Source organism: Dromiciops gliroides, chromosome 6, assembly GCF_019393635.1.
Source record: "Dromiciops gliroides isolate mDroGli1 chromosome 6, mDroGli1.pri, whole genome shotgun sequence".
Lineage (NCBI taxonomy): Eukaryota > Metazoa > Chordata > Mammalia > Microbiotheria > Microbiotheriidae > Dromiciops > Dromiciops gliroides.
Window position 1 is genome coordinate 100,098,934 of NC_057866.1, and position 25,923 is coordinate 100,124,856.

At 41.5% G+C, this 25,923-nt stretch overlaps 1 protein-coding gene across 1 annotated transcript in view; it reads left to right on the forward strand.

Annotated features, from left to right (window-relative positions):
* The window catches only part of DGKQ (diacylglycerol kinase theta), a 119,881-nt gene that overhangs the window by 68,752 nt on the left and 25,206 nt on the right, over positions 1-25,923 (forward strand). Inside the window, exons 12-16 of the mRNA XM_043969759.1 lie at positions 984-1,045; positions 3,671-3,821; positions 6,824-6,862; positions 9,202-9,317; positions 23,166-23,317. Coding sequence (XP_043825694.1) covers positions 984-1,045; positions 3,671-3,821; positions 6,824-6,862; positions 9,202-9,317; positions 23,166-23,317 — 520 coding nt within the window. The remainder of the gene's footprint in view (positions 1-983; positions 1,046-3,670; positions 3,822-6,823; positions 6,863-9,201; positions 9,318-23,165; positions 23,318-25,923) is intronic.

The following is a 25,923-nucleotide window of genomic DNA, read 5'->3' on the forward strand; positions in this document are numbered from 1 at the left end:
GTATACCCTAAAACAAAGGTATCAGACTCAAAGAGAAACGGGCTGCTCTACTAAGGATCCCTCCAGGCCACACATTGACTTAAAAAATCCAAATCCACATTATCTAATAATGTTGCATTATGTCCAACATTTCTCAGTTATATTTTCATCTGGTTCAGGCCCGACTCAGGAGTTTTGAGACCACAGATTTGATATCTCTGCTGTAAACCACCATATTGCCTTTCTTAACATCACCATTTTTATTAGGCTGTCTCGCCCCAGGGACTCCCAATTCCTTTTGTTCAACAAAACCTTTATCAAGCTGAATGCTGAGGGAAATAGAGAGCTGGGATTCACAGCAGTCCAAGATGGGTGTTCCAACTGGGCCACTAGATCTGTCTGTCACCCAACATGCCATCTCCTTCTCGAAATGACTGGCGTCTTGTTCTGTATCTACTTTGTACTTGTATGCATGTTGAGGAGTATCACTTTGGCAGTCGTGTGGAGAATGGGTTGGGGATGAATGTTGTGGATAGAAATGCATTTGGGTTGTATGCAGACAGATGTAATACACATGCATGTTGTAGGTATGTGTGATAGAATTTAAGTTCTTCAAAGGCAGGAAATGCTTTGTTTTCCAGCTTTGTATCCCTAGCATGTAGGTCAGCCCCTTGTTCTTATAGACAGTTAAAATAGGGAGATTTTTATTGAATTGAAATGGAAATGGTTTAGTTATGAGTAGGGGTGAGGACACCTCTGCCTTCCCTCCCCAGTCTTTGTCCATCTTCTAAATCTACTTGGACCACTGGGTTCTGTACATGTCAAATGGATCTCTCCTTTTTTTTTTTTTTTTTTTTTTGCATAGACCCCAGTGACCCTTGTCTATCGGGGGATTTCCAAAGCCATGAAAAACCGGACAGTTGATTGTTTTAAGCAGAAGTCTAACTATGTCCTCTTCAAACTCCATGCTTCAACTTCTCTTACTGTCTTTTGAATCCTTTTAGTTCAGCGGATGACACTGACTGATGAGGAATTAATTCTCAGCAGACTTAGAGATATCCGAAAGGTAAATGAATTATGATTCATGAATTTCCTGTTGTATTTCTTGGGGACTGGACAGTTGTACTGATTGGAATTTGAACATAGATAAAAAGAAAGGTTGGGGTGTGGTGTGGTAGATTTTTTAGTGGTTCTCTCACTGAAAACAATCTTCTGGGCTCAGAGAGATCTTTTTTTTTTTTTTTTGTGAGGCAATTGGGGTTAAGTGACTTGCCCAGGGTCACACAGCTAGTAAGTATTAAGTGTCTGAGGCCAGATTTGAACTCAGGTACTCCTGACTCCAGGGCCGGTGCTCTATCCACTGCGCCACCTAGCTGCCCCTGCCCAGAGAGATCTTAACCATTGGAATTTCTAGAGGGAAATCTTGCTATTCGTGGTCCTTGGGAAAGACTCCACTTTTAGTTTAATTCAGCAAACATCTGCTGAGCACCCATTAAATGCAAGCCACTCCTACCCCTTTTTCATGCTGTGGGATTTTATTTATAATAGCATTTTTTTTCCAATTGCACATAAAGACAATTTTTAACATTCCTTTTTTATAAAATTTTGAGTTCTATATCTTCTCCCTCTCTCCTTTCTTTGCCCGCCCAATACAGTAAGCAACTTATGCAATTATGTAAAATGCATTTCCATATTAGTCGTGTTGTGAAAGAAGAAATACTTTGCAAACAAATTACAATTTACAAAAGGAAAAAATGGGGGATTTTAAAGGGAAAGGAAAGAAGTCATGGAAGGTAGTTCTTTTCCTTGTTCACCCATAAAGTTCTGTAAGTGATGTTTTCATTTCCACACATACATCTTATATATATATGTATATATGTATATATATATATGCATGTGCACACCCATAGATATACATATGTACATATACATATCTATATATAAATCTATACTCATACATATATATGTATGTGAATATATGCATTACATGTGTCTTTGTATACCTATGTATGGGTATGGGTGGTATAATATTGTGTACACAGTGTAAGGGTGTATGTGTAAGGGTGGTATAATAGAGAAATCCGAGGTCTAGTCATCAGGAGCCCGGTTTGGGTCTTGGTTGTTGACCTCAACTTACTGTGTGACCTTGGGTTTCTCTAAGCTTCCTTTCCTTAGCAGGAAAGACTAGCTGTGCTGCAGGATGCCTTCTAGCTCCAATATCCCAGGAGTCCGTGGCTCTCTGATCTCTTGCGGGCTGTCCAGAATGCCTCTGATACACCAGACAGTGGGAAGGGTTATGTTTGGTTCATGGAACACAAGATCTCAGAGATGGAGGAGACTTCAAAGGGCATCTGGTCTAGCTGCTAACCAAATCATTAATCCTTTCTATAAGTGCTAATCTAGGCAGTGCTTGGAGGCTTCCTGTGATGAGAAGCTCACTACCTACTAGGATAATCCGTTCCACTTTTAGGGAGGTCCCAGTGTTGGGAAATTATTTCTCCTGTAGAGCTTCAATCTCTATCTCCATGATTCTACTCGTGGCTCCTATTTTTACCTTCTGGGGCCAGAGAGAACAATTCTAATCTCTTTTTCCTTTCTATGTGACAGATGTTGGAAGACAGCTGTTATATTGTCCCTGAGTCTTCTCTGTTCCCAGACTAAACATCCGTAATTTTTCCACCAGATGCTTGAATGGCCTTTTCTGTAGTCCTCACATTATTCTGACTGTCCTCCTCTGGCTGGGCCTCAGTTTGTCAAAAACCTTCCTAAAATGCACCCAGAAAGCACTGTAAATGTGCAAGGGAAACAACTGGGACTCTCACCTCTTTCATTCTAGCGAGTCTTCCTCTATTAATGAAGTCTAAGATTGAGGGGGTCTTGGCTGCCACGGCACACTTCTGTTAAGTTTAGGGGTCCACTAACCCCCCCCCCCCATCTCATTCTGCACAAACTGTTTTCTAGACAGGCTGCTCCCATGCCGTACTTAGGCAGCTGATTTTTTGAGTCCAGGTATAAGTTTCTGGTGGAATGAAAAGAGCCTTAGATTTGGGGAACAAGAGGATCATGGCCTAGAGCAAGTCCTGTGATGTCCTTGGGCCTCATTTTCCTCTTTTGTAAAATAGAGAGGGATTTAGTGATCCCTCCGAAGCTCTTGCTCCTCAGCTACGACCCAAGAGTTCACATTTGTGCCTGTAAAATGTCTTAGATTTTGTTCATCGTTCTGGCCTATCCAGGTATCATTGGATCCAAGTTATTTGGGGACATTCTCTGTTCCCTCTAAGCATAGCAAGCCTTTTGTTCTCCTGGTTCATCTTTTTTCCTCTTCCTCCTCATTTTCCTCTCTCTTCTCAATGCAAGTGCTTCTTCTGCCTCCATTCTTGGTTCTCACCTAGAATCATAGACTGTCAGAGCCAAGAAGGACCCCACTGGTTATTTCGTTCAGGCCTCTCCTTATAGGGATGAGAAGACTGAAGCCCAAAGCCAGGAAGTATTTTTCCCAAAGTCACATAGCAAATTAGTGGGGGAGTTATATTAGAACCCAAATCTCATGAGTCCTAGGCCAGTTACTGAGTAACTTCCTGGGCTACTGTCAGATTGACCATCAACCCAAACTGGTGATTTTCTGTGTTCTTGATAATCGTCACTATCCCCGAGTACCTCTGGGTTCACTGCCACTTTTCCTTATTTCCAGACTTCCATACGTCAAATGAACCAAACAAGATTTTATGTGGTAGAAAACGGTGATGCCACCACACAAGTGAACCTATTTGTTGGAGGCCTGCCCCCCCAGCTCTCTGCTGAAGAATACACTCATATCCTAAAGGAGGATTTGGCTATCAAAAGTGAGTAAAAAAAAAAAATTTCTCCAAACCACCTTTCTCCTAAAGAAGTTGTTCCCTTCTAATTTTGATCTCCTTTCTGTTTATTGACCATTTCAGAATTTTCTAAGTAGCTTCTTTTCCCCTGTTCCCACTTCCCCCTCTCTCTGAATTTTATTTCTGCCATTTTCAGTCTTTCCCTTGAGAAGTAACCAACCCTAAGAAGGCAGGGAGACAGAAGAGGAGCATCCCCAGGCCTTGCCCTCAGGGGACTCACTGGATCAGGGAGACTGAAGGAACATACTCCTCAGGCCCTGCCCTCAGGGAGTGTCCCAGTCTTGGGGAGACAGAGGAGAAGCCCATCACAATCTAGTTCTAGCCTACATTTCCAACTTTGTCTGACTTTACTCTCCTATATTTTTAAGTCTTACCAGACCAGCTTTCTTGCTCATCCTAACCCCTTGACGCTCCATCTCCCATCTCTATTTCCCATCTTTGCCTTTGCGCTGTTAGTCCCCCTCCCCCCCTGCCCCTCATTGCTGGAAGGCCCCCATCCTCAGTTCCACCTGGTAGGATCTCTCAGTTCCTTCAAGACTTAGCACGACCTTCTTTTTTTTTTTTCCTGGATAATTAGTCATTTTATTAATAATGCCAACATTTTTCATAAAACTTCCATGGTACTTTTTTTTTAATTAATAAAGTATTTTATTTTTTTCCATTACATGTAAAGATAGTTCTCAACTTTTGTTTATACAAGCTTTACAATTTCAGATTTTTCTCCCTCCCTCCCCCTCCCTCCCCCCTCCCCTAGACAGCAGATAATCTGATATAGGTTTTATATATATATATATATATATATATATATATATATATATATATATATATATACACATAATAACATTAATCCCATTTCTGCATTAGTCATGTTATAAGAGAAAAATTAGAGCAATGATGAAAAACCTCAAAATAGAAAAAAACAACAGCATCAAAACCAAAAGAAATAGTATGGTTCATTCAGCATCTATACTCCACAGTTCTTTTTTTTTTTTTTTCCTTCTTGGATTTGGAGATCCTCTTCCATCACAAGTTCCCTGGAACTCTTCTGTGCCATTGCATTGGTGAGAAGAATATAGTCCATCACAGTAGATCAACACTCAATGTTGATGTTACTGTGTACAATGTTCTTCTGGTTTTGCTCATCTCACTCATCATCAGCTCACGCAAGACCCTCCAGGTTTCTCTGAATTCCTCCTGCTCATCATTTCTTACAGCACAAATAGTATTCCATTGTATTCATATACCACAACTTGTCCAGCCATTCCCCAATTGATGGGCACCCCCTCAACTTCCAATTCCTTGCCACCACGTAAAGAGCAGCTATAAATATTTTTGTACATGTGGGTCCCTTTCCCCTTTTCATGATTTCTTTGGGAAAAAGACCTAAAAGTGGTATTGCTGGGTCAAAGGGTATGCACAGCTTTATAGCCCTTTGGGCATAATTCCAAATTGCTCTCCAGAATGGTTGGATCAGTTCACAGCTCCACCAACAATGCATTAGTGTTCCAATTTTCCCACAGCTTCTCCAACATTTATTATTTTCCTTTTTTGTCATTTTAGCCAATCTGATAGGTGTCAGGTCATACCTCAGAGTTGTTTTAATTTGCATCTCTCTAATCATTAGAGATTTAGAGCATTTTTTCATATGGGAATAGATATTAGCACGACCTTCTTTATGAAGCCCTCCTGAATGCCTCAACTGCTGGGGCCCTCACTCCTTCAACCTTGCATTACTTTGTATTTGTTCATTATATGCCTATATGTATAAATGTTGGCTCCTCTGGTTGGAGGTAAACTCTTTGAGAACAGTAACTATTTCACTTTTCATCTCTGTATCCCCCAGGCCCCAATGTAGTGCCTGGTACCTAGTGCTTAATAACATGCTTAGTAAGTGCTTAATAAATGCTTGTTGATTAATGGGTTGCCCTCAGGGGAGCTCAGTCTTGGGGAGGCAGAAAAGGAGTAGATTGAAGCCCTGCCTTTAGGGAGTCCACGAGACTGAGAGTCATGGAAGAGAGGCTGTTCTGTGGTGGCATGGGCCAACTTTGGAAAGCTCAGTATAATTTGGGTTCAAAATGCATGTACAGATCGTTGGTGGTCAGGATGGGAAGCCTTTGTTGTCTGTCATCATCAGGGAAGGCTTCTCGCATGAGGTAATTCTTGAGGTAGACCTTGAAGAATTGGAATAACCTCTGGTTATTCTCACTTTTTTTTTTTTGTCTAGAAAAGAGTTTGTGCAGAATAGGACTGGAGAGTTTAATAAACAACAAAACTCAACAGAGTAAACAGTGGGCAACCAAAAAACCTTCATCTTAGACTGCATTACTAGAAGAAGAGTGGGTAGAATGAAGGAGGAGAGAGTGAGTCCCACTGTTCACCCCCTACCTGGGCAGACCACATCTCCAGTACTGCAGATAGTCTGGGCACATTTCAGGAAGGTTTTGGGTATTCACACCTAAGTTTTGCAGTTGGCATTTCATGAACTCTGCCCTGGCACTCTTGTTGGCTTGCTGTGTCAGATGTTTGTTAAGACCTTACTTACTATATTCTGGGTGTTTGGGATACAAAGCTTAACTGACAATTGCTAGCCTCAAGGAGTTTACAGTCTAGTTGGGGAGCCAAGACACCAGCATAGGTCATTGTCATACCTATTATCCCTTAGTTTCCTTGATGCCTGATGATCAATCCAGGCTTCTCTCTCAAAATTTCTACAATGAGGAATTTGAATAAAATGGTCTCAAAGAGCCCTTCTAACTCTGGGGTTCCCCAAATTGAGCCCCTCTCACCTCTGTGACAGCTCCCATTAGTCACCTTGCAGATGGAGCCATTTTAACTGTAGGGGGAGAAAATGAAGGGAAAGATTCACTAAAGACAGGGTTTGAATTTGTAAGGATTCAGTCTTGGGAGTTCAAGAAGGTGACATGTGTGCTGAAGATGGAAAGGTTGACTTGTGTTTTCTGTTTTTACAGCAAATCTAGTGAAAGTAACTCAAGTTTATGCAAATCAAGGTAAGCAGGATATATTGTATATATCTGTCATATAGTTTATATCTATTATGTCTATCATATTGTTGTTCTTCGTCCTTTGTTCTCAAAAAGGACCAATGACGTCAGGAGGATGATGTCTTGACTTACCAGTGAATTAGGTTGAAGTGAGTCATGGGATTGTGGATAGGAGACATGGACACTTAAAAGACAGAAAAATTGGGGGAGACTGGCAACAACATCCTTTGGGACCACGTATCTCCATCTCCATCTCCATTTTTTATTCCTGTTTTGTAAGAAACATTTCAGATAAGAATCTGAAAGTGAATGTATTAAACATCCCTGATAATTTTTACCAGCTGTTTTGAATCCATGCTGTTTCCCTAGGAGACAGATCCAGCCAGAAAAGATTTATAAATTATTCAAGGTGGAGCTGAGAAAAATAATAACTCATTACTTCTCACCTTAATTAGCAAAGTCATCATCTCACCTGGGGAGCACATTAGAGAATATTAGCTGACATTTCTAGAGCGCTTTCTGGTTAGCAAAGTTACATATTATCTCATTTGACTCTCACAACAAAACTGTGAATTAGAGTAAAAATACTATCCTCAGTGGAAAATATTGAGGCTTAGAGAGGTAGAGGGGCTTTCTAATGTTACCAGCTGGCACGCAAGAGAGATTAAATTTTAACTTGGGCCTTCTGGCCCCCAAATCCAAGGCTCTTTATGATATACCTTCCTGACTTCAGGCCCGGTGCTCTGTCCACTTTCATGGACTGCTTTAGCAGACTAGTGAAGCCTGTGGAGCCCTTTGCAGAAAAATGTTTTTGAATTAATAAAACAAAATACATGGGACTAAAAAGAAAACCAATTACAAAATATTTACAACAAAATATTTTTTTAAAAACAAGTTCAGAGACCCCAGGTGAAGAACTCCTAGGTCGGATGCTCCATAAGAGGTCCCTTCTGGCCCCAGCATTTTGTGATATGGATCTTCTTTGAATCTCAGAAATGGAAGGGAGCCCCAGAGGTCTCTAATCCATCCCCATGCAGGCATCCCCTCTGCAGCATTTCTGATAAGGGATCATCCAGCTGCTTCTTAAATTTCTAATAGTAGGGAACTTGCTACCCTCCTGGGGAAGCCTATTCATTCCATTTTGATTATTAGAACATTCTTCCTTATAATAGAATGTTTTCAAAGCCAGTGAAGTTTTAGCTTTAATAGCCTAAGTATTAAAACTTTAAACTTCTCTAAGACTTTGGGGATATGAAATATTTAATAGTTTAAGAGCTACTAAATATTAAAATAATATATGATCAATATTAAAATATAACAATAAACTGTTAAAGCTTGAATTCTACAAATATTTATATGATAGGAATAAATTACATAATAATACTTAGGCTATTAAAGCTTAAAATATATAATTACTATTTCTATGATGTATATTTCATTTGTTTAGATCATATACTTTAAGCTAGCTCTTATTTAGCTGAGAAGATTGTCTAAATGACCATAGCAATAGAGATCAGGGCTGATAGTAACCAAGTTAAGCTGTTGGCCAGCCAGCTAGAATCACTAAGTTTTGCTTGAGAACAACCTTTAAATAAAAGAAAATGAGATGAAGGTTTGGGGGGGTGGGGCTAGAGGAAGCAGACAAAAAAGACAGCTGTCATTCTTGCTTCCCACTCCTCTCTTCACAAGTCTTTTTTCTTCAGGGTTAAACGTCCCCATTTCCTTCCACTGATTGTCATGTGGCATGATCAGATCCAGTCCTGTTACCACTCCAGTCAATTTCTAGATTGTCAGAGCCCCACCAGCCATCCTCTTCATGTGCTCCTTTTAGGGAGATGCTTCTCTTATGGAAAATAGGACATATTTGTGGGGCTGGTGTAAAGAGCTGATATTCAGCGAGAATTCATAGGATTGTGGTAGGGACCTTAGGTCAGGATTGTTGAGGGCTTTCATCTGGGTCCCTCAAGGGTAGGCTCACATTGTTGAAATCATGGACCCTTTGAGATATCAATATCACAGGAAACCCAGAGCTCATTTAACTCATTCCCAGTATTTTACAGAGGGAGAAACTGAGGCCAATAGAGAGGAAGGGACTTATCCAAGGTCTCATAGCTAGTAGGTAGTAGGTCAGGGTTTTAAATCCAGGTTCAAATTGATTCCAGATTTGCTTAAGTAGTTGAGTCTCTGTGTGGTATTTCCCTCCAGTGGCTGGTGCTGGTTGTTGCCATTGTGTATAGTAAGTCTCCAGTATATCATTTCTTCCTTTTCCCTAGCTGATGTAGGGCTTCTTGCTGATTTTACATGAGTAACTAGTTTGGCATAAAAGCAAGCTGGTTTTATTTCAGGGGCCGTTGTACTTGACATCTCCTGTTTTTCGGAGGCAGAGAGAATATATATGCTCATTAAGGATACAGTGGTCCAAGACAAGCAGCTGACTGGAATTGTGATGCCCGAAGTGATGGTAAGGTTCCTGCTCCCTCTAAGCCCAGAGAACTTGTGACTTCCTCCAGGTGACACAAGGACCAAGCAGCAGAACTGGAATTTGAACCAAGATCCTCAGACTCCTAGGCCCACCACTTCCCTCTTCCCTATGAAATGGTTAGTCATAAGAAAGGAAAGCAGGAGGTCAGAAAGAGGATGGGAGGGGCTGCAGTCTCACCAGGGAAATTATGAACAGGGACCAGAATTTAGAAAGCCAAACCATTTTAAATTGTAGTCCAAGTTAATTTAATCATAATTTGAATGAAAACAAAATGGATGTAAAAAGAACCTTGAGGTGGGGTTATGGATGGCAAAATTCTGCAGTAATTAGCCATGTGGTGGAAGACGCTGGGACCGTAGAGCCAGGTTTATCTGGGCTAGTTAACGTATAGCTTCTCTTTCCTAGTGCGCACTGTCAGGGATGGGAGAGACACCATTGCTTGCTTCTATCAAGCATGCAATGCCATGGTTGGGGAAGGGAATTTAGAGACCATCCCGTCCTAATGCATAGTTTGTTCAAAAACTAACATTGACTCTTGATTGCCTAGAAAATAAAATATAAATTCGTTTGTCTGGCATGTAAGGCCCTTGACATTCTGGGATCAACCTTCTTTTCTAGGTTTATTGATGTTTTTCTCCTACTCGGACTCTACATTCCAAACCAGAGCCCACGTGCCGTCTTCCAGCTTTGTTGCCTTCATCCCCCCTCCCTGGAATGCTGACCTCTTCTGGGCTATCTTTCCGAAATCCTCTCTCTCCCTCCATGGCTCGGCCTAGGGGCTTTTCCTCTAAGGAGTCTTTCCCAATTTCCCTTCTTCATTCCGGTCTGAAGGTGTTCTCTCCCCGCTCAGATTCTCTGGATTTCTCTTTTGTCCCCAATCATTACAAGTCACCAAGGATTGGGTACGTTTTGTCTCCTCCCACTTCCCAGTCAGATGGAAACTCCTTGAGGGTAGAACCCGAGTCATATCTTTAATCTTTGTAGCTCCTGCACCTCGCCCAGTTTTGCACACAGCAAGTGCTTAATCCGTATTTATTTTAAAACCTCTCTCATGTTATGGAAGAGCGGACTGAGTCTACCGAGGGAAAGGGGTGCCCTGAAAGCTATATAGCAATAGTTGGGACTAGGATCGAAGTCTCCTGACTCTAAGTCTGGGGCTTTTTCATTTTGCATCCCTAGATATCCTATCTTTTTATCTGAGACAAGATTGTAATACATAGGAAAAGTTAACTCCTCACACACACATATATGTATATATACATGCATATACATATATGTGTGTATTCATATGCTAAAAAAACTGGTGCAAAACAGTAGTGGCTGTGGGATTAAGATACTGTGGGCTGGAGTGGGTAGGGAAGACTTTTCTGCTAGGTCTGGAAGGAGAGGAAAAAGAAAGACTGTTCTAAGAGGGAAGAAGAGTATGAGGAAGGGCTCCAGAATATGAAGGAACCTCCCACGTTGGTAGAAGAGGAGGCTACAGAGATGTTTGATTTGTAATGAATCCTCTTTGCTCCATCCACAGGCTCTGTCCCCAAAGCCTTGAAGGGCAGCAGCCTACTGCATCTGGGCACCTTTGTAACTAGCCAACAGGTGGCGCTTCTTTGTCTGCATAGATTTACCAAGCTAAGTAGCATTGAGGACAACTACTTAACTGTCAGTAGTTAAGAGATGTTCAGTAAATACACAGTAGACAAAGTCCAAGAAAGAATCCATTGAGAAAAGTGATGGCATCAGATGTCTATAGATTTATGTACAAAACAAACAAGATGAACTAGAGATCTTACTGCAAGGAAGCAAATTCGATATTATGACTATCAGAGGGATTGGTCTTTCGGGTTGGAAGCACATACCTCATTCAAAAGAAATAATATCAGCAAAAGAGGGTTTGGGTGTCGGTGACTAGTACTACATATCAAAAAGACGTCCGTGTGTGTGTGTGTGTGTGTGTGTGTGTGTGTGTGTGTGTGTGTGTGTGTGTAAATCCAGGAACTAGAACAGGAAGCATGGTGGAGGGCGTTTGGGGGAAAGTCACTGGTGCTAGAAATAGAAGTGGCATTGTCATTGGAGTAAACCACAGAGTGCCTGCACAGAATGAGGAAATAGCTGAATTCAGGAAAGAGATGATAAGTTTAGCACAAAAGTGTATTAGTCCTGATGGAGGACTTCATTTATCCAGTCTTTTGCTTGTAGCTTTCTCAGCAAAGCAGAGATTGTCATAATAATTGTCATAATATAATTTTAACCTTCAACGGGGAAGGAACCATCAAGGAGGCCTACTATTCTGGACCTGAATTTCACCAAAAAGGAGAAACTGGTTGCTGGAGTAGAATTGATGGAAATCTTGGGGAAAGTGACAATTCCTTCTTAGTATTTGTGATAGAATAAGAGAGAGGAAATGGGCATGGTCTGACACATACACTTAGTTTTTGGAGAGCAGATTTTAAAAGGGTCCAGAGAAAAAATAGATTGGATTCCATGGCTTAAAATTCTTTAGGGGAAGTCAGCGCAGGAGAGAGTAAGTAAAATACTGAAGGCACAAAATTCTATTAAGGAAGAAAAGAGGCAATTGTCTTAGGAGATCAGTGTGGATGCACAGGAAACTCGTTGACCCACTTAGGTTATAAAAGACTTGTACAGAAAGTAGAATCAAAGGCAGGTAATGCTACGTGAATACAAATACATGGCAGTCCTCCAGATAAAATGTCTGAAGTACTCACACACAATATTAGCGGTTGAGACTGACAAGGAAAGCTAAGAACAGCAAAAAGGGTTGTTTTTTATTTTTTTAAGTTTTATTATGGAAAAAAAGATCAAGGTAAGGAAAGAATTGCTGCTCAGAATGGGTGTGATAGTACTGGATAATGGAGAGAAATTAGAACTGCTGAACTCTTGTTTTCTCTGCTAAGATGATCTTTGAACTGGAGAGGATAGAACAAAGGCTAATAGGAAATTAACGCCTTAGATAAGGCAGGAGATAAGAGAACCCTATCTCTTCTTGATCAACCAATCAGCAAGTATTTATTAAGTACCTTATTATGAGTCACATGCTGTGCTAAGTAAGGGAAATACAAAAGCAGAAGGGAAACAGTCCCTGCCCATGATTAATTCAACTATCAGGCTCAGAAAAACTACCTCCCTAGGCATTGAAAGAACCTGCAGGTGTGATTGCTGAGACTCTTTGAAAGATCAGAGAGAAGGGGATTTTCAAAAAGGGAAGAGAGTAGAACCAGCAAATGAGAGACAAGAGAGCTTGATTTTAATTCCTGACAAAATTCTAGAATTAAAGAGATTGTTAGTGAACACAGAAAAAGAAGTAATGATCCAGGAGCTAGCATGACTTCATCAAGAATGGGTAATTCTTTTCCTGTTTTTGACAGGGTTACTAGATTCATTGATCAGGGCGGGGAATTCCATAAATTAGTTTAACTAGATTTTAGCTAAGCATCTGATGAAGTCTCTTCTCTCCTTTTGGGGAAAAAAAAATGGAGACATATAAGCTAGACAGTGCTTTTAGATGAATTTGGGGCTGGTTGAATGTCTGGACCTTAAGAGTTGTCAGCTAGGAAGTGTCTTGTAGAGTGATCCATGGATCTGTTTAATGGCCCTTGGCTGCTAAACATGTCTATTAATAATTTGGCTAAAGGCACAGGGTGGCACACATCAATTCTGCAGGTGACGCAAAGCTGGGAGGAAGAGCTAACATTGAGTGACAGTCAGGATCTAAAACAATGTCAACAGGTTAGCACGCTGGCTTGAATCCAGTGAAATGAAATTTATAGGGATCATTTTAAAGTCACGCAGGTTCAAAACACCAACTTCACAAGTGTAAGATGAAGGAGGTGTGGCCTGATAGCAGCAGTTCACAGAAAAAGATCAGAGATTTTTAGTGGACCTGTGAACTGAATCTGAGTCTGCAGAGTGATATACCAGACTAAAAAGTGAATTCCATGTTGAGTTGCATTAAGAGAAGCAAAGTCTCAATCTCTCTCTCTCTCTCTCTCTCTCTCTCTCTCTCTTTTGGGGAGGCAATTGGGGTTAAGTGACTTGCCCAAGGTCACACAGCTAGTAAGTGTCAAGTGTCTGAGGCTGGATTTAAACTTAGGTCTTCCTGACTCCAGGGCCAGTGCTCTATCCACTGTGCCACCTAGCTGCCCCCGAGAAGCAAAGTTTCTTGAGAAGACCACTGTACCCTTGTATTCTGTGCTGCTCAGTCATTATCTGGAGTGTTATGTTCAATGCTAGGCATCACATTTGAAGAAGTACACTGACAAACCAAAGACCCTCAAAAGGAGGGCGACTTTCTCTGTTGAAACCATGCCACACCTTGCTTAGTTGAAGCATAGACAGCACGGGGGAAGAGAAGACTTGGTGGGAGGAAGGGGATAAAGGGATAGAAGATATGAACGGTCTTCAAGACTATCTTTGAATAGCTGTCACATGGAAGAGGGATTAGATTTGTGTGGAAACAGGGCAGAACTAAAGACAATGGGTATAGGGGGCACAGAGGCAGATTTGATGTAAGGAGGAGCTTCTTTTTTTTTTTTTTAGTGAGGCAATTGGGGTTAAGTGACTTGCCCAGGGTCACACAGCTAGTAAGTGTGTGTTAAATGTCTGAGGCCGCATTTGAATTCAGGTACTCCTGACTCCAGGGCCGGTACTCTATCCACTGCGCCACCTAGCTGCCCCAAGGAGGAGCTTCTTAATGATGAGAGATGTTCAGAAGTGGAATAGGCTTCACTGAGAGATAGTTGGTTCCCTCTCCTTAGAGGTCTTCAAGCAAAGGCTGGGAAGCCAGCTCTTGGGTAGATTTTGGAGGGAGTTCTTAGGCTAGATAACTGCTGAGATTCTAAGATTTCCTTGTTGCACCTCTGAGATTCAGCAGTGAGTCCAAGAGCAGTCAAAGAAGAGATGGAAGTTGAGCTGGACCATGAAGGCAAGAGAGGAAGAATACAAATAGAGTTATCATTATTAACAATAATAGCTCCTATTTGTGCAGGGTTCACGTATATGGAGCACTTTCCTCCCAACAGTACTGTGAGGTGGGCAAGGTGATGGACTTGGAGTCAGAAAAACCAGAGTTCAAATCCTACCTCAGACATTTACTAGTTTTGTGATCCTGGGTGAATCACTTAACCTGTCTGCCTCAGTTTCCTCCATGGAGATAATAATAGCACCTACCTCATAGGGTTGTTGTGAGGATGAAGTTGGATAATATTTGTAAAGTGCTTTGCAAATCTTGAAGTGTTACTTAAATGCCACCTCTGGTTATCATCATCATCACCTTCTTCTTCATGCACAAATGAAGAAATTTAGACTCAAAAGAGATGAAGTGAGAAGTTTGTGAGCCAGTATTTGCACGCGAGTCATCCAACTGAATCCAATTTATGTTCTTGAATGCCATTGTCCCCCCCCCTTTTTTTTTTAGTGAGGCAATTGGGGTTAAGTGACTTGCCCAGGGTCACACAGCTAGTAAGTGTTAAGTGTCTGAGGCCGGATTTGAACTCAGGTCCTCCTGACTCCAGGGCCAGTGCTCTATCCACTGCGCCATCTAGCTGCCCCGAAACTTCACTAATATAAAATCTGCTTTGCAGGGGAGAGACATTGTTTTAAGAAGTTCAAGAACCCTCTGGTCTTACCAGTTTCTTCAAGGACTCTGCTCCTCAGGGAAGGTTTTTCCAGGAGCCATTACAGAGATTTCCATTTGTCTCTTATCAAAATTAAGGACTGCCCTTGGAAATCCCCATTTCCTGTCCTTTCCCCCCATTTAAGCCACACAATAACCCATGTTTCCATAACATTTTTACTTTGTACAAGTCTCTTTATTTTGTGAAGTAGCTACTGAAGGTAGCCATTTTACAGATGATGAAACTGAATCTCAATGAGGGAATGTGACTTGCCCAAGGTCACACAGTAAGAAGTAGAACTGGGACTGGAAGCCAGGGTTCTTTACTTCCCATTCTAGGACAACACATTGCTTTTCACAATGAGCTTTAGTCCTTTACATTTATGCCACTTTAATCAGCAACAAGAAATCAAATGTGCCAATGTTTTGTTCTTTTTTGTGTGTGTGTTTGTTTTCCTGTCAGCTGCTTTTCCAAGATTAAAAAGGTAAGTTGTAACTACTTGGCCATTCCCTGACCATGTAGTTATAAGCTTGTTTGTTCCACTGTGTGTTTAGTTTAGAGGAGCTGAGTGTCTGAGAACCACCCTCCCCTCCTACCTTATGCAGCGTGTCGTGTGAGATAGAAGCTGCCAAAATTCTCTGCTGCCGTTCTCTTTGTGACTCTGGCCAAGCCCACTTCATCCAGCTCCAGGTAGCCTCTAGTCTAGTTTTGTGTCCCAGTGAGAACCAGAGGTTCCACCCATTGCATTAAGGGAAGGCAGAGGAGGTGAAAGTTGGTAACCCTGAAGGTTCTGTGACTTAAAAAGGCTAGACTGTCCAAATGAATAACATCCTCATCATATGTAGTCAGGAAATCATTTCCCAATTCACTTCCATCCTGTGGTCTTAATATTTTAGAACTCTGTTATAATGGGACCTTGACAGTCATCTAATTTGACTTCCTTTTACAGAGGAGGAAACTGAGGCCCAGAGTTTGGAAGTGATGACCAGTGTTACATAGGTTGACTGAGGTTCTTCAGATTTTACCTTCAGTGGCCTTTTCACTGAATCACAAATATTCTAGGTCAGGAAAATAAATATTTTAAAATAATGGGCCATGTGACTAGAAAGATTGTGTGTGTGTGTGTGTGTGTGTGTGTGTATGTGTGTGAGACTCCAAGAACTCTCCTCCCAATCTCCATGTTGTGAGTCCATTCTCTACAGCCTTTGTATTTTCAGCACAATGGGAGAGGGATCCAGGCAGTTTCACTACTTCCTAACTCATCTTTCAATCTCCCCAAAGGAGCATGAAGGGAATATCTTAGCCACCCATGAGAGATGCCAGGGAGTCTTGCTTCTGCTCTTGGGACAGTGCTAGGTTTCTCAGCATTTACTACAGATGATCCTGGGATCTTGGCTGCCCCCCGCCATGATTGTCTTTACACGGCTATGCTGCTCACTCCTTCACCCTCAGTAGTCTGGCCTTTCCACAGCTTCTGCTGAGAGTGGGCTAACACTGCATTGAGCTTGCTGTACTGCTGCTGCAGTAGCAGCAGCAGCAGGTAAATGCCTCAGTCTCTGTAAAGTCCTATTAAGGGGAGATAAAGCCTCAGGCAAAAACTCCAGGTTCCTTGGAAATTTTTTCTTTTCCTACCTTCCTCTTCCAGTTTCTTCTTCCTTCTCTGCTTTCCTGGTTGTTCTTCCCTACAACTTTGAAGCTTTTCATCTACTTTCTTCCTGCATGACTTCCTAGATGAAAAGAAAAGAGAATATTGGGAGTTGTAGTTTCCAAAGAGAACATGTGAAACCAGTGAGGGATGTGCTTACAACCCTTAAGTGTAAATTAACTGTTGGTATTCTAAATTTCAGGTGACCACATATTGGGTTTACTTCTAGTGAAACTGAATCACGGCAATTTTGACATTCTTGCTATAAACAAAACAAAATAAAACAAGAAACCCCAAATGGAAGATGGCTTACAGGATGACCTTGAAAAGGCAAATAAAAGAATTGACTCAGTTGCTTTCATTGTGTGTCCAAAGGCAACAAGAGACATCATTTTATGGAATCTTTAGTAGTACCCATTATATGCATTTGCCAAAAGACCATTGAAGATAGCAGCAGTTTATATACCACATCTGTTGCAAAGCATGAAGAGGTAGAGAAATTCTATGAAGAACTTCATAAGATCCTCCAAATTTAATTCTACTTTTTATATTTAGGTACTGCAATACAAAGTTGAGCATAGGAAAAGATGGCAAAAAGTGTGTTGGACTGACAGGATTTTCATTCTTTCATAAGTACCAGCAAACTCTAACTTTCGATCTTTAGATAGCTGATTGCTCCAGCTCTCCTGCTAGGACATGAAAAAAAAAATATGGCAGACAGGCATAAATACAAACAATTAAAATGTGCATTGGTTAGGGAAGAATTGGTGTTACAGTAGAATCTTTGTCATAACTTTTTTTTTTTTTGGTGAGGCAGTTGGGGTTAAGTGACCTGCCCAGGGTCATACAGCTAGTAAGTGTTAAGTGTCTGAGGCCGGATTTGAACTCAGGTCCTCCTGACTCCAGGGCCAGTGCTCTATCCACTGTGCCACCTACCTGCCCCTTTTGTCATAACTTTAATGACATATCCCTATTATTTTTTCAATAAACACTACCTACTGCAAAAAAAAGGGGTATTGGAAAACATGATTTGAGAATAGCAAATAAGAGAGGCCAAATTCTTATACAGGTGCCTCTGTGGGTATGTGTTTATATGCACATATATGTGTATATATAATTATGTAGATGTATAAATAGATGTTTTGCATGTGTATGTATTGTGTAAATATAGATACATTTTTATATTGATAAAAATGTTTTATATTGATACATGCATACACACATACACACACAAACATTTATGTATGGATGGGGCAGCTAGGGGTTGCAGTGGATAAGAGCACTGGCCCTGAAGTTGGGAGGACCTGAGTTCAAATCTCACCTCAGACACTTAATAGCTCTGTGACTCTGAACAAGTCACTTAACCCCAATTGTCTTAAATATCCAGGGCCATCTTTAGTCATCCTGATAATATATCTTGCCACTGGACCCAGATGGTTCTGGAGGAGAGAGTGAGGCTGGTGACCTTGCACAGCCCTACCTCAATTAAATCCATTTCATTGCAAGTCATGACATCTGTCATGGTCCTCTTGGAGAACAAAGGACAAACAACAACAATATGTTTAATGTATGTATATAGGAATGAGGTACCTGTATAAGCATTTGGCCTCTTTTATTTGTTACTCAAACCATGTTTTCTAATATACTTTTTGCCATCTCCTTCTATGCCCACTTTTGTATTACAATACCTAAATATTAAATTAAATGTTAATTAAATTTGGAAGAATATGTATACACAAACACATGCACTTTATTGTTGTTCAGTTATTTTTAGTCATGTCCAACTCTTCATGATCCCATTTCGGAGTTTTCTTAGCAAAGATATTGGAGTGGTTTTCCATTTCCTTCTCCAGCTCATTTTACATATGAAGAACTAAGGCAAATAGAGTTAAGTGACTTGCCCAGGGTCACACAGCTAATAAGTATCTGAGGTCAAATTTGAACTCAGAAAGATGAATCTTCCTGATTCCAAACCCAGTGTTCTATCCACTGTGTGTGTTCATTCTCTCTCTCTCTCTCTCTCTCTCTCTCTCTCTCTCCCTCCCTCCCTCCCTCCCTCCCTCCCTCCCCCCCTCCTCTCTCTCATATGTGTATACATATATACACACACACATTTTGTGTGAATACAATCTTCAAGAATATAAAACATGAAATAATATTGAAAAAATAATAGATTAAATCCTAAGAGATAGGAAAAACTGGTTACTGATTTCATAGTCATTTCCATTTACAGAAAGCTTGGTAAAAAAACCCCACGTAAGTCAGATAATGCCAAAGGCATTTATGACTCAAACTGGAAGAAAGTCCATAAATAGGCAGAAATGAACTACCCATTGAGCTGGTCCCTCAGTATGTAGAAGTCTTCCACTGAGGACTTGAGGGAGGAAGGGGGAATACAATTGGTACACAATTAAGTCAATAAAATAATTTTGAGGAAAGAGATCGAAATTAACTGATGTGGGAAGGGGAACCAGAGAAAGGTTCCTGAAGAAGGTGGTACCTGATATGAGCCTTGAAGTAAGGCTATTCCTTAATAGTGACTCTGAATGATGAGGTAGAGGTTGAATTCCCATGAATTTTAATAAAGGCTGCATTCTGCCCCCCCCCCAAATTGGCTTATAAAAATCTGAATGCAACCTAAAATTCAGTATTATTTTTCAACGTGTGCCAATATAGGTTTTATTCAGTTCAAAGATAACTCACTATAGTATAGTTTTGAGGGGTTTTTTTTGGCCCAATATGACATGCTCCGCACCCAAGAAAAAAGTTTAAAATCAAAACTTTGTGTCATTTTGAGGCATAATAAAAAATTGAGTCATGCAGAACTCATTGTTCCCTGGAGATACCATATAAATGAGGTATAGTGATGCATGGATCGGTGCTACCCTGGAAGAGAGACTTGTAGAAGAGTGAGTGCCCTAAGGACCTATCTTTCTGCTGTTCACTGCTTTAATCATCAGCTCGGATGATGCCATAGATGGATGGCATGCTTGCCATACAAACCATATTAATAGATGACATAAATCTATGATGGTTGACAATCAGTATCCAAAAATATCTGGACAGGCTAGAATGATGGGCTGAAATAAATAAGATTAAATTTAAACAGATAAATGCCAAATCTTATACTTGAGGTTGTGTGTGTGTGTGTGTGTGTGTGTGTGTGTGTGTGTGTGTGTGTGTGTGTGTATCATGGGGAGATGTGCCTATATCAATTTATATGAAGAAGATCTGGGAATCTCAGTGGACTGCAAACTCAGTATGAGTCAATAGTCAAGAAAACCAGTGCATTTGAGGTTGCATTAATAGAAATAGAGACCAAATCATCATACTGTACTGTCCTTGCCCAATCACATCTGAAATACTGTGCCTAGTTCCCAGCATCCCAGGACTTTGATCACTTAGAGCACATCCATAGGAAGATGGCAAGGATTGGAAGGGGACTAGAGCCATATCAGGATTGGTTGAACTAACTAGAGATGCTTAGTCTGGAGAAAAGGAGATTTGGGGCTTGATAGACATGATAGGTTTCTTTATATCCATGAAGACAGAATAGGTTAGTTTTACTTGGACCTGTATTCTTTATCTCCTCTTTTTCTGTTTCTATAACATCTCATTCTCCTGCTGGGTTTGCAAGCTCTTTTGACGACAGAGGCTGCGTGTCATGTCTTTGTCCCCAGGATCCAGCATGTCACTTGGCGCATAACAGATGTTTTAATAAATGTTCACTGAATTGAATTGGGCTGAATGAAAGTATTTGCTTGAGTAAGTAGTGAGTTCCACATGACTGGAAGTATTCAAACAGAGACTAGATGACATTTGTTGGGGATAGCCTTAAGGGGAATTTGTTCATCATCCATTTGAGGGCTATTCTAGACTGAGATACCATATTCTGCTGAGATTCTGTTAAAAAATTTTTTTCTAGACTATCTAAATTTGTTTTTTGTTTTGTTTTTTTTTTTGTTTTGTTTTAGTAAGGCAATTGGGGTTAAATGACTTGCCTAGGGTCACACAGCTAGTAAGTGTTAAGTATCTGAGGCCGGATTTGAACTCAGGTACTCCTGAATCCAGGGCTGGTGCTCCATCCACTGCGCCATCTAGACTATCTAAATTTAATGAAGGTGGTATACTTTTTCCTTGCTGACTCCAGGGTTCAGGGGCTGTCTTTTTTTTTTTTTTTTGGCGAGGGACAATGAGGGTTAAGTGACTTGCCCAGGGCCACACAGCTAGGAAGCGTCAAGTGTCTGAGGCCGGATTTGAACTCAGGTCCTCCTGAATCCTGGGCCGGTGTTTTATCCACTGCCCCACACTGCTACTTCTGTGATTGACCCTTGGTATTTCTCCCACTGGTCAGTCAATCTTTACTGGGTGCTTACTATGTACAGGCACTGTGCTCTGGGGATACAAAGAAAGGCAAAAGACAATGGTTCAGTCTTAGGTCAAAGTGTCCTGGATGAAGAAAGGAACCCTGACTGACAGGGCAAGAGCCAGCTTTGGGAATTTCCTAAGGAGGGGCAGTTTGACATTGGCTAAAGCCTCAGGCAAAACTCATCCATCACCACTGAGATGACTGGGCAGTTTCACCTTCTGGGGCGGCGCTGGCACTTAAGACCCGGGCAGCCCATGCACAAACCTTCCTTTCTGTTTCACCTCCCTTCCCAGAGGCTAGTGCCATCCCTTCCCTTTACATAGGGGAAAATGGAAGTCTGGAGAGGGTAGCAAACCTTCATTTCCTGTGGGAGGAAATAGAAGCTTGGAGATGGAAGTGATTTACCTTGGGTCACATAACAGCTTAGTTCCAAATTGACCAGAACCCAGGTCTCCTCACTCCCAGTCAGGGGGCCTTTCCACTTCTATTTCTAGTGTTGCTCATAAAAAGCATCTAGATTTTTATAATCTAGCAATTTAATTAAATAACTTAATCTATTAAATTTAAATACTTTAATAATCTAATTTTTATAATCATAATAGATTATATCTTGTAGAGCTTAAAGAAACTTTAGTGATCTTGTACTCCAATATCCCCTTTTCGAAGAGGAGAAATCCATAGCCCAGAGCGTGGTATGATTTGTCCAAGGTCACGTCAGAGTCTGCCCTTAGACTTTCTGGTCATCAAAGAAGGCTATTTGGGATTGAAGGGGCATAAGCACAGAGCTGGAAGAAACCTCTGGGGTCATTTAGTACAGCCCCCTTATTTTTTTAGCTGGGGGTGGGAGGGATGGAATGAGCATTAATGTAATATCTACTATATGCCAGGCATTGTGCTTAGCACTTTTTTTTTTTTTTTGTGGGGCAATTGGGGTTAAGTGACTTGCCCAGGGTCACACAGCTAGTAAGTGTTAAGTGTCTGAGGCCGGATTTGAACTCAGGTACTCCTGAATCTAGGGCCGGTGCTCTATCCACTGCGCCATCTAGCTGCCCCACTTAGCACTTTTAACAGATATTTCTCATTTAATCCCCACAACAACCCTGCAAGGTAGGTGCTATTATTATTTTTGGGGGTGGGCAATGGGGGTTAAGTGACTTGCCCAGGGTCACACCCCACCAACTGTCTGAGACTGTATTTGAACCTAGGTATTCCTAAATCCAGGGCCAGTGCTTTATCCACTGCATCACCTAGCCACCCCCAGGTGCTATTATTATTGCTATTGTAGAGTTGAAGAAACTGAGGCAAACAGGTTGAGTGAATTACTCAGAGTCACACAGCTAGGAAGTGTCTGAGTCTGCAGTGTCCTGTTTGCTGTACCACCAGCTGCCTCAGTGGGAACTGAGAGGGGAGCAGTAACCCAGTCTAGTAGGGATGGTATTTAGGGCTGGGCTAGGGAGATATTGTTTGAGTTGAGGTAAATATTATTTAGGTAGAAGGGGATGAGTGTTTGGAGTAAGCAAGTCAAGTCACCAACCATTTATTTATTAAACCTTACTATATGCCAGGCACCTAAGCAAAAAGAGATTCTCCCTCCCTTCAGGGAGCTTACAGTCTAATGGGAGAAGATAACACATAAAAGGGAGTTTTAAAGAGGCGTGGATGAGGGGCAGCTAGGTGGCGCAGTGGATAAAGCACTGGCCTTGGATTCAGGAGGACCTGAGTTCAAATCCAGCCTCAGACACTTGACACTTCTAGCCGTGTGACCTTGGGCAAGTCACTTAACCTCCATTGCCCCAAAAAGGAAAAAAACAAATAAAATTAAAGAGGCATGGATGATAAGCAGTTCTGTGATCAGGGTTGGTGCTTTGGGCTGATCTGACGCCCAGGCTCAGATTCTTGCTACTTGGGGGAATAGCACTGGGCCTCCTGGGGTCCCATTCACCAAGGGCTTCAGGGACATAGTGGAAGGAGCATTGAGGTTAGAAGACCTGGGTGGACATCCTTTTTCTGCCACTAACAGGCCTTCATTTTCCCATCTGGAAAGGATCTGTCCAGATGGGTTGGTTCAGGAAACACAAACCGAGTTGAGTTGAATGGAATGGATGGGACTCCCCCTGAAATCAGCCCACTTGCCTGTGGCTCACGTCGTTGCTGTTTTCCTAACCTGGCCTTTCTGTATTTGTCAGCCCACGAAGCTGCCCCCAGACTGCTGCCCACTCCTTGTGTTTGTGAACCCGAAAAGTGGAGGGCTGAAAGGCCGGGACCTGCTCTGTAGCTTCAGGAAGCTGCTGAATCCTCACCAGGTCTTTGAGCTCACCAATGGAGGCCCTTTCCCCGGGTAGGTTGCCACTGAGCTGTAAGTAGCATCCTGGAGAGAATTCCTTGGCTTTTACACCCCAACTCTCCCTGCTCCCACATCCTGTGCAACCAGCAAGTTGTGCAAACAAGCTAAGTGTTCGGGGAACAGACTTGGCCTTGGTGTGGGGGTGGGAGGGCAGTAACCATTAGTGACCGTTAGTAAACAGGACAGTTTGGATTCTTCTGACCTTGAATTTCCCTCCAGGAAACACACACAGCACAACTGGCCAACCTTTTGATAGCCGCCTTTGGGATTAGGGAAATAAGCAGGATTGAAGGGGTTAGTACAAAAGACCAAACAGATCAATGAAGATCTATAAATTGTTAGGTCAGAGAGTGATTGCCGGGATCATCCAATTCAATTCCCTCTTTTATGGCTTAGAAAATGGGGGTCCTGAGAAGGGATAATGACTTGCTAGTGCTAGGTGGGATTTGAACCCAGGTCTCCCGATTCCTAGTCCCAGGCTTGCTTCCCTAACATTTAAACCATTTGCCAGCTAGTTATTCTTCGCTGGTAGAAAGGTATTGAAACTCTAATGTCAGGATCCATATTTAGAACATATTCCCTTAGATCATCTCCAAGGATTCAGTCCTGATTCTCCAGATGCTCAGACTTACTCAGAGGCAGCACAGAGTGCTGGGTCTGATGAGTTAAAATCCAACCTCAGACATTTACTAGCTGTGTGACCCTGGGTAAGTCACTTAACCTCTGCTTGACTCAGTTTCCAAATATGTAAAATGAGATAATAATAGCACCTATTTCCCAGGGTGGTTGTAATGGTCAAATGAGGTAATATTTATGAAGCACTCTAAAGGGATATATAAATGCTAGTTTTAATGGCATAGTAGAAGGGCCACTGGATTTAGGGTCAGGAGAGAGCTGGTCTACTACATACAAAGGCTCTGTGGGTTAGACACCAGGGATCAAAAAAGTTTTCAAACTGATAGTCCCTGCCCTCAAAGCACAGAGTAAGCAACTAGAAATGCTTTTCCTTTAATTAATTAAGGCAGCTAGGTGGTGCAGGATGGGCCTGGAGTCAGACACTTATTAGCTATGACCCTGGGCAGGTCATTTAACTTCTGTTTGCCTCAGTTTCCTTATCTGCAAAATGGGAATAATAATAACACCTAACTCCCAGAGCTGTTATGAGGATTAAATGAAATATTAATTGTAAAGTGCATAGCACAAAGTGCCTGGAACATTGTAAGTGCTATATAAATGTTAGGTATAGGGGGCAGATAGGTGGCGCAGTAGATAAAGTACTGGCTCTGGATTCAGGAGGACCTGAGTTCAAATCCAGCCTCAGACACTTGACACTTACTAGCTGTGTGACCCTGGGCAAGTCACTTAACCCTCATTGCCCCACCAAAAAAAAAATGTTAGGTATAATTATCATATATTATTTATTCATTCATTCATTCATTCATTCATGGAGCTTATTCTCAATCCTTGCTCTTGAGGTATTTCAGGCTTTATACGTGCTGACTGTGTTGTTCTCCAAATAGTCATTTTTGAACCTACGCACACTCTTTCTTTACCCAATGCTTTCTAGCCTGTATTTATTGAGCCCCAGTTATGGGCCCAGTCTTAGACCAAGAACTGGATTCTTTCCATAGGACTCCTGGGCTGGAAACAACACTGAATGTATTTCCAGTTACATGTAGAGATAGTTTTCAACATTTGTTTTTGGTTTTTTTTGTTTGTTTGTTTTGGTGAGGCAATTGGGGTTAAGTGACTTGCCCAGGGTCACACAGCTAATAAGTGTTAAGTGTCTGAGGGCAGATTTGAACTCAGGTCCTCCTGACTCCAGGGCCGGTGCACTATCCACTGCTCCACCTAGCTGCCCCACTGAATGTATTTCAAACACATGAAATATGTGTCTCCTCTGTCTAGCTTTGATGCCATAGCTGGGTCTGGTCATGCCATCTGTGAGATTCCTGCAGAGCCCCTGCCTTTTCCATCAATAGTCCAGCATAGTATCTCTTAGCTTCTTAGGACACTGAGTGTCCATTAATAAGGAACTGGATTGGAGGCAGCTAGGTGGCACAGTGGATGGATAAAGCACTGGTCTTGGACCAGACACTTGACACTAGCTGTGTGACCCTGGGCAACTCACTTAACCCTCATTGCCCCACCAAAAAAAAAAAATACAAAAAGGAATTAGATTGTTGGTGAAAAAGTATAACTATACTAATGATTGGAGGGTCAGATCTATTTCAAGATTTATTTAAAAGTGGATAACACAGAACAGTGTTGAGCTGTATACATATGCATGCATATTAGAATGCATATGTAGGGATTTTATTTTTTAAGGTGAATATTTATTGAATACAGAATCATAAGGAACCTTCTTTTTTAAAAATAAAATTAAACTAAAATTTATTTTTTAAAACACCAACAACTAAACTCTACTTAAAAACAAGCCTGACAAAGAACAAAATACCAAACTCTGTGCCTGGAGATATGTAAGTAAGGATGCCCACCTCCCTAAATGCTGGGGAAGAACGTATGTACATTCTCCTTTTCCTCCCCCAGCATGGGGTGACATCTCAAAGGCAATGCACAAAATCTGACCGAGCTTACAA